The sequence below is a fragment of the Dendrobium catenatum genome, unplaced genomic scaffold, assembly GCF_001605985.2.
Source record: "Dendrobium catenatum unplaced genomic scaffold, ASM160598v2 fragScaff_scaffold_1693, whole genome shotgun sequence".
In the NCBI taxonomy this organism is placed as follows: Eukaryota; Viridiplantae; Streptophyta; class Magnoliopsida; order Asparagales; family Orchidaceae; genus Dendrobium; species Dendrobium catenatum.
The window spans coordinates 210868-220450 of NW_021320155.1; the positions used below are offsets into that span (position 1 = coordinate 210868).

The 9583-nt window shown below is 33.0% G+C and overlaps 1 protein-coding gene across 1 annotated transcript in view; it reads left to right on the forward strand.

The window, feature by feature from the left end:
* Positions 1 to 3719: 3719 nt before the first annotated feature.
* LOC110094668 (denticleless protein homolog B) overlaps positions 3720 to 9583 on the forward strand; it is a 16493-nt gene continuing 10629 nt past the window's right edge. Inside the window, exons 1-12 of the mRNA XM_020819948.2 lie at positions 3720 to 3823; positions 3885 to 3988; positions 4072 to 4180; positions 4292 to 4356; positions 7517 to 7555; positions 7704 to 7800; positions 7899 to 7986; positions 8107 to 8170; positions 8249 to 8325; positions 8519 to 8600; positions 8790 to 8869; positions 8965 to 9049. Coding sequence (XP_020675607.1) covers positions 3751 to 3823; positions 3885 to 3988; positions 4072 to 4180; positions 4292 to 4356; positions 7517 to 7555; positions 7704 to 7800; positions 7899 to 7986; positions 8107 to 8170; positions 8249 to 8325; positions 8519 to 8600; positions 8790 to 8869; positions 8965 to 9049 — 963 coding nt within the window. The 5' untranslated portion in view covers positions 3720 to 3750. The remainder of the gene's footprint in view (positions 3824 to 3884; positions 3989 to 4071; positions 4181 to 4291; positions 4357 to 7516; positions 7556 to 7703; positions 7801 to 7898; positions 7987 to 8106; positions 8171 to 8248; positions 8326 to 8518; positions 8601 to 8789; positions 8870 to 8964; positions 9050 to 9583) is intronic.

Below are 9583 nucleotides of genomic sequence, written 5' to 3' on the forward strand. Positions count from 1 at the left end.
AGCATCTAAAAATTTTATTTTAAAAAAAAAAAACTGTAGGCTCTTTAGTCCCACACCGCTTGAATTTTAATTGCTATGCTAGATAAAACCAAATTTATATTAACTTTATTGAAAGCAGAAACGAGACAGCTGAATCAGGATTTGTTTTGTTTAAATTATAAATCATTGTTATGGCTGAACAATTCAACTGAACGTTTATTTTTTCAGTGGGGGCCCGTGCCCCCAGGGCCCCCATCGTAGATCCGCCACTGATATTAGGTATAAAAGTTTTTGGAGAACTAACTAGAGAAAATATTCTATTAGAAAGTTAAGCAGCTTATTGACGAAATTTGACTACTTATATGACAAAAAAACAAAAGTAAAATTATAGAGCTATGAGAAATGCAAAATAATACAATACATGGTGACAAAATACGCGTGCATTAATAGAAGCATCCAATGGTGCCTAAATAAAAAAAATTTATTTCACTCCTTAGAATGTGTGAAGTCTAATATAGTTGAATCAAATATATCATGTGTCTACTTTTAATTGTTTTTTTTTTTTTTTAATATTTCTATTTGCTCGTTTCTTACCTCTCCCAACAAGAAATGATAGTAAAATTTTAGTTTATTTTGGTGAGCATGGCTAGGGGTGTAAATGAGTCTAGTCGAGTTGAGACGAGACACCCCTAGCTTTTTAGTCTGTGGAATTTGATTGTGTCGCTTAATCGAGTTGTACTATTTCCTAGGACCTCATTTAAATTTGTCGTGCTTGTTGGGGGTCCTCCCCTTGCTTGAGTTTGGGTGCTTTGCATCCATTTTTTTTTTCGCACAATGCTCTGGCGTCGTGTACCCGAGTGCCCACGCACTGTGTTCTCAAGCACCTCGATGTTGAAAAACTTGCTAGGAGAAATGACAAAGAACTTAGCACCGCAACCCTCTAAATTAGGCACTGCAATGCTTCAAGGCGGACTAGTTAGTTTTCTTTCTTATTTTTTATAAGAGTGGTGTCCCTCTGTGTTATTTACTTGACTTTATTTTTTATTTTGTGTGAGAGAATGGTGTAAGAGAGAAGTGAAGGAAGAAGAGAGTGAGAGAAAAGAAAGATATGTACTTATTTCTTCCAATTTTTATAGTGAATTTATTGGTGTGGTGTGATTTTGTAGTTTTTTTTTTTTTTTCTGATTTTGCATTTTTTTCACGTTAATTCAATGTGCTTTACTTTCTGTTGCATTTATTTTTTTTGTTTGTTTTGTCGCGGTATTTACTTCCAATGCACCAACATAGCTTGGGCTTGAACTTGATTAGTCAATATAGATTGAGTTTATTTTATGAGTTCGAGTCTGCTCAGAAGTCGGCTCATTTGTTAAGAAAGAGAGAAAATAAGTATGATTCAAGCAATTTGATGCGGAGCATCTTTGTGAGCATTGGCTGCAGGGATAACTTACCTACACATGATCTATTAGTTGGAGGACGTTCACCACTATCTGCTTATTTTTATTCCCTGCTTTAGACCATTAATACTTGAGTATGCTATTTTTATTAGTAGCTACTTTTAGTACAGTTGGTGGTTAGAAAATATATGTGCTATATGGAGGAGAATAAGACCTTAGTTAAGAAATTTTAATCACAAAAGTTTTATCTTCACTGTTCTATTACTCCAACTACTTGCTAGTGCCCATTACATGTAGATTGCCTACATCAATTTTTTTGTTATAATAGCCAGATGGCGGAGAGCAGGAGACGGGTGGCTCCCGGTGATGATCGAAGCCTTGAAGCCCTTTGGGAAGAGCATCGGGGTCTGGCACAACACTTGGAGGAGATTAAGGTAGATGCTCAACGCTTCTAGACTGAGGTGCGATGAGATCTATGAGCAATCAACGCACGCCTGGATCTCAACCCTACGTTGTGGGCAGCAACTACGACAAACTTACTGGCAGTCCAACATAGGATAGACAAAGTAAGGAATATGAATTGGGATACACCGATATCGAGAGTGTCTGATTCATATGAGGGAGCAGAGCTACTCAAGGAACTAGAGTTGTCTAATTATGAAGAAGATATAGGTCACCACCGCCATAGGTGACCGAGAGAAGCTAAATGACATCATAGCGAGTTTCACATCAAGATGGACATCCCATTCTTTGAAGGACAGCTACACATTGAGGACTACTTAGATTGGGAAAGAGCGATGAAAACTTTTTTTTTGAGTATATGAAAGTTGAACCAACAAAATAGGTCAATTATGTTGCATGTCGACTAAAATCGGGAGCCAGTGATTGATGGTTACAACTATTGCAATCTAGAAGGTGATAAGGGAAAGGACTAATGCATAGTTGGTGGAGAATGAAACAACTACTTCGAGGCCATTTCCTACCCACAGATTACGAGCAAATGTTGTATCTACAATATCAACATTGCTCATAGGGAAGTCGGTCAGTTAATGTTTACATAAAAGAATTTTATCGTCTAAGTGCTAGGAATAATCTAAATGAATCTACAAACCAGCTAGTTGCAAGATATGTGGAGGGTTGACAGAGGCAATTCAAGACAAACTAGAATTGAACACCATATGGTCCTTATCACAAGCAGTAAATTACGCATTGAAGGCAGAAATGCAAATTATAAGACATAGTAGAACTAGTTAAGGAAAACGTGTAGCTAAGCAAGCAGTTGATAGCAACCAATCTACTAATTTCAATGCCACCCAGAAAACCGGGTATAGAACCTTGCTGCAAGAAATGAACTACCTATTGGTGCCAGCAATAAGAATATAGAAATTAAAACAGCTCGAAAGTTCAAAAAGCAACATAAAAAACCTATGAAGATAAGAAAGAAAAAAAAATATTTCAAATCAAGTCGGTAGCACTAAGCTCAATCATTAAAAAAAATAAAAAAAAGTCGGTAGCACTAAGCACTACTAGCGGCCGTTTTTTTTTTTCTTTAATTTTTAAAGTTTTTTTTTTAAATTTATAGTATCATGTATAAATAAATAGTATAATTAAAAATATATATATTTTTAAAAAAGAAAAAAGAAAAGAAAAATAAAACAAGTTAAAAAATCCAAAAAAAAAAGATAAAAAGGAAAAAAACCAAAAGAAAAATATAGTTTAGAAAAAGTTAATTTATATATTTTAAAAAATAATAAAAAAAAAACTAAATAAAAGAAAAAAAATAATGAATATGGTTTTTATTTGCATATGTGACTTGCACCTTTTGGAATCTTTAGTTTTTTTTTTTAAATATAAATAAAAGCAAGTAAGTATTTGAATCGGCGACTTGCATACAAATAAAAGTCCGTCCATCCAACGAATAACTGGCTATCGTTCTAAGCTGTAGTCCGCCTAAGTTCCATGCTGGCAAAGGGCTCGAGCAAGTCGCCCTTTCAAACACCAGCTTTATTGTTTTTTAAATTTTTTAAAGATGAGTAATTAAATAATAAAATTAATAATGATAACTATTTTTAAAATTTATCCATGGTTATATATGCGGGCAAAAGGAAAAATAGTTAGGCCTTGTGACTAGGAATGCAAGTAGGAGGTGGTGTCGGCCGGTCGGCCCCACCGGCCGGCCCATTCGGGGCTTTTTATTGAACCGGTTTGCAGCATTGACACCCCTGCAAAAATTTCGAATCCTTTTTTTCCCGCTCGATCTTGAGATCTGACAGGGTTTTCCCGCCATTGACCGCCATTGTCTAATTGCGGCTAAAATCAAGAGGTCCTCTCTCCCTCTCGCTCTCTCTCTTTCTCCCTCTCTTCCTTGCCCAAATCAATGGCGCATAGGCCGAGCTGTTCTACTTCGTTCTTTGGGGAACTCAGAACAAGAGAGATTAGCGGTTTTAAAGGTAACAAGTTTTCCCTTTGATTCTTTCGTCGTGCTTGATCAAACTTGATTGTTGCTCACAGTGCGTCAACGGCTGTATCTGGGCGATCTATCGATCGATGCCGGCGATTTCATCATTGAGCACGAAAACAATCCCTCGCCTCCTCTTGCTCTTTCTTTCTGCAAGGTTTTGTTTGCTCCTTTAAATCTACTTATAAACAAGTAATGTTCTTCTTAAAGACCTAATATCTGTTCGATATTTTGAAGCAGACGAGTGGAAAATCCCACATCCTTGCGGTGTCTGATGAAGAAGGGTTTGTAAGCTGCTACGATACTAGGAAGCGACTCAGCTGCCATTCTTCTTGCTGGGATAAGACGGGTAATCACCATATAATTTTGCTTTAAGGGCCCTGTTTTTGTCTCGCATGAATTGATTTAAGGTTTTAGTTTCTCTACTTTCTTGAGACCTATTTTGCTTTAATCACTGCAGCAGAAGCAAAGATTTCTGAATGGGTTGCTCATGAAAACGCCATATTTGATATTTGTTGGATTAAGGTATCATGAATACTCTTTCTGGCTTCTGCGTCTTCATTTGGATTCGTCTATTCACACCGTATGTATAGTGGAATTCAAAATGACTGTAACATAAATATAAACTGATCTGCTTGATTTGAGATCGCTGTAACTATTGGATTTTTTTTTTTTTTGAAGTTTAATTTACAAAGTCATAGGCAACGAGTAATGATATATGGTAAAATGCCAAATTATGCATTAGATGCTAGGAACATGTGGAAATGACTATCGGGAACTTACACGATGAATGCACTGAATAATACCAAAGAAATTAACCATTATAAGATGATCCCAATATTTATGTGGAATTGTAAAATTTGTATGAAAAATGTATTGATAAATGATCGTGATATCCTAGCATTCATAATGGTAACAAGTAATCTGGTTTTGGTTAATTTGCTACTGTGGGTCATGATAGTTATGTAATTAGTGGTTATTAGTTAGTTAATGTGTTATAATAAGCCGTTGTAAGCAATGTTCAAAATTGCGTAATCGGGTATTGAGGTGTTTTTTGTTCGTGAGTCGAGGCGAAAGCCTCAAGGATTTTTGAGGCGTACGCCTCAAAATCAAAGGATTGCGTAAATATAAAATGATAAATTTTGTATATACTAATGAATAAATAATATATAAAACATAAAAAAGTTTAAGATATGAAGTGAAATCAAAATATCCCAAAAATAAGATAACATGAAGTATAGTTCAACTCAAACACCATCTTTCCCAAATCATAGTATTCTTTTCATTAATATATAATTCCAAAAATAAATAGTAATGACATATCACATACGAACTCATAAGTCATCAGCACTGTCATCACTAAGGAGGTCTTCATTTAAATCATCATTATGATGAATTGGTCTCTCCCCTTCCACCTCTCCTATAGAGTCCAATGTCTCCCAATCAGGTCCTTCCTTAATATCAGTTATCTTATTCTTCCCTAAATATTTTTGAACAATATCAATATATTAATAAAAGTCTAAGAAAACTATATTATTTATATACCTTTTTGATTTGTTATTGAGTTGTGGTGGATGTAAATGCTTTAAGACCATCAAATAAATCAAAATTTAAATCTTCATCTTGTAATTCAGACAGCATCATTTCAATTTCATCATCTACAAATCACTTATCATCAGATGCTACATCCTCGCAAAGCAAAGGATTTTTATCATCCATTAATTCTTTTTTCTTCAAATTCCTATATCTAAGTCTTCTATTGTACATAATGTACACCAATGAATTCATCCTCAATATGATTTTCACCAATGTATTTTTTCTCTTTGTATGTACTTGGTTGTAGGTACTAGGTACTCCAATTTCTTTCACAGCCAGCTAAAGAGCACGTCAAGCCCAAAACTTTCACTGCAAAACGCTGCAATTATAGAGTCTCATCGTCAAATTGAATATACCACTCAACTAATAATTATATAAGAGAGTTTAATTAGTGCGAAAAAAATAACTTTAAAATAAATGCTTAAACATAAATAAAATTACATGAAGATCGTTTGTCAATTATATTCTTTGCTTGTTGTAATCCAAAAAAGCCTTCTTTCCTTAAAGGTATCAATTGCATGTCAACATTTGATCTTTTAGTTGCATCACTTATTAGCCGATCCATACAATGATACAATCCCAACATTATTTCAGGGTTTGTAGACTTGTTCTATGTATATTAATATTGATGATTTAGGTAATATCCAGCTGCATGCAAGTGTCGGTGAAGCTGTAGCTGCCACCTATTATCAATAATATTTCAAATTTCTTTAAAGTTATCTTATTCGTCTCCTAAATTGAAGGCAATCATTTTTTTTGGCTTCATCCATGCCATTGTAGATGAAACCCATTGCAGACTTCTTCTCAGCATTCACAATTCTTAAAACAAATTTTTAATTACATTAATTATTTATCTAGACCATAAAAAGAAGATATTTTTAATTACAAATTTTATAATAATTAATTTAAACATTTTCAAATCATGTCATAAAATAACAATAAGTTTTTCGTTACAATAATAAGTATTTCCGTTACAACATCAATAAATATTTTTGTTACAATAGTTATAATTATTTTAGTTATAATAGTAATAATTATTTCAGTTACAACAGTAATAATTATTTCCATTACATTGGAATTATTTTAGTTACAACAGTAATAATTATTTCCATTATAATGAAAATAATAATTATTGTTGTAATTGAAATACTTATTAATGTTGTAACTGAAATAATTGTAATTGTTATAACAAAAATACTTATTGTTGTTGTAACGGAAATAATTATTATTATAACAAAAAAATATATTGCTTTTTATGACATTATTTGAAAATGTTTGAATTAATTATTATAAAATTTGTAATTAAAAAAGGCATTCTTTTAATGGTCTATATAAGACCTTGATTATGATGAGTATAACAATTTTTTTTTCATCATTCATTTCACCATACATATATTCAGAGCAAATATCTATATCATTGTTCTTGCTTCCCGCTGTGATTAGTGCAGATCATCGCGAAGAGTCCGTTGAATTCTGGGAGTTAGACTGCTATGTACCTTTGAACCTAGGTGGAACAGAAATCTAAATTTAAGAATAATGTTTCATATGTCTCGATCTATTTATTTGATAAGTCTTCTTATTGCAATTTTCTTATAACTTTTATATATTTTTTACAACAATATATACTCTCAATTTAAGAGTGTTTGAAATTAATCAAAAAATGAATGAACCCCGTAATTCTCCTCTTCCAACTTCTCAATTTCCTAATTTCTAGGGTTGTTGGCTCCTCAAATTTCCCTTTATCCTTCAAGTTTGTATCAATTAGTGCTCCATTTAGCCTTGCGTTCAGGTGCTTTGCTCTTCTCCCGCGCAGTGAAGTTGGTCTCTATCCTCACATTGAATCTTGTATCAGTTGTATGTGTGTGTGTATGAAATTAATCCAATGGCCTTCATAATAAGTTCGTAATCAGGGGGAGGGATGACAAGAATCAAGGTAGATTGGCCAAATAAGAATAACTCTTTATAGGATTATAATTGTTTCTAAACTCATGATAATCTTGCATAATACAACCATCAGATCGTTAAGTTTGTAAAGTTGTGCCATTTTTATGCCTCATTCTTTTCATAGCATATTTGTTCTACATTGCAGGACGACTCCCAACTTCTTACTGCTTCTGGCGATCAAACAGTAAGTTTAAACCGTATGTTGATTAATTTATCCTTTTATATCAAAAGTCCTATTGAAGATTGTTTTTTGTGCTTACTTTTTGTTGTCTTTGATTGTGCTCAGCAGTGCAATTGTAGGAAAATATTTAAATAATTATTATTCTCCTCAGATAAAGTTATGGAATGCTGAAAAGAGGAAATGCATTGGATTATTGACAGGGCATACGGGTAGTGTGAAATCTGTTTCCTCACACTCATCAAATCCTGGTACTAGTTCTTATCATAGCTATTACGTTGTGTTCACAGTTTTCTAAATGACCAACTCTGCTGAATCTTGATAGTTGGTTATGCTACATTTGATGCAGAACTTTTTGTTTCCGGTTCCAGAGACGGATCTTTTGCCATTTGGGACCTTAGGTGCAAGTTTGGTTCACATGGAGTATCACGTTTATCGTATGCTTATTTGCCTTCGTTTATTTGCATCTTTAATTTTAATAGTTTTATGATCCTTGAGCAATATTACACTTTGTGCACATTCCTAACATAAGGAATCGTTAAATCCTTGTATTTCAGGTCTACTTCTGTTGTTAAGGAAGCCCATTCATCCTCTCATGGAAGAAGAACTAGGAGAGGACAGGTTTGCTTCTATGATATATAAACTACCAAATATTTTATCTTGGTATATTAGTTACTAGATTAATCTTTTCTCTTCTAGGCTGATTCAAAGAGCGTTACATCTGTACTTTACCTAAAAGATGATATCTCTATTGCTAGTGCTGGTGCAGCAGACAGGTAAGAGAATTAATGCTAAATTTTAATTATATATTGTTTTAGAAATTATTTAACTTTTAGATCTGAAAATCTGTTGAAATATATCAGGAGCTTGCATTCTGTTTTCAATAGATCTAATTGAGACAATCTTTTTGACACCTTCCAGCTACTGATCTGGACTTATTGATGTTTATTTGGTCAATTTTTGATGTAGTGTTGTGAAGTTTTGGGATACTCGAAACCTGAAATCAAATATTTCCCAGGCTTGCCCAGACATCAAGTCATTTTCCAAAAAAGTAAGAGAGAATTTTATACCTTTTTGGAATTATATAAAACAATCGATTCATTTTTGTATGAAGCTCAATGAAATTACAGCACATAATATTTGTTCATATCTTTACTATTGGGTATACCTATGCTACAGATTTTTGTAAGTTTCAATTTTTTTGACTTTAATTGATATATAAATTGTTAATACATTGAAGGAGAAAACACGGCATGGGATTTCCTCTCTATCTCAAGATACAAATGGCGTCCTTCTTGCAGCCTCTTGCATGGACAATAGGTGCTACTATCATTATCTCTTTCATTCTTTCTTCAATCTTCCTTAACTTTATTAGTGTTGGATTATATTTTAATCAAATTTACATAATATGTCAGGATATACTTGTATGATGTTCTTCATCTTTCAAAGGGTCCCAAAAAGATCTTCAATGGAAGCAAGATTACATCATTCTATGTCAAGGTAAAAGCTAAGACCTTGTCCTTTGGCAAACTTTAAATTCCTTATATGTGAGATAAATTTATCCTTATGAAATTAACCTAAATTTCATGTACCTCCAACCGTTATTGTCCAAGTAAAAACAGCATATATTTAAAGAAAACTTCTAACCTATGTTAGAAAGCCCTTTGATGGGTATTTGGATGCAAGGAATTTTTTCTTGAAACTTTCTATTAGGGTCGCAATCTTCAAAAAAACGGTATTGCCCCTCTTTTATCTTTTTCTATTGTCAAAAGCAATTGGTTCATTTTTGAATTAACGCATCATCAAATTTCTTTATTAATTTATTAAAATAAAAATAATACTAATCACATCATATGTGAACCATTAATTATATATGATTAATTAAAATTCCTATATTCTTCCACTTGGCCTGTATGTGAAATAATGAAATGTATTATATTTTTGGGTGACAACTTATAACTTATTATGGCTATAACTTTGTAGGTCCTCGAATCAATAATGTAAGCCTTTGTACTCTCAGAGAACATATCACTA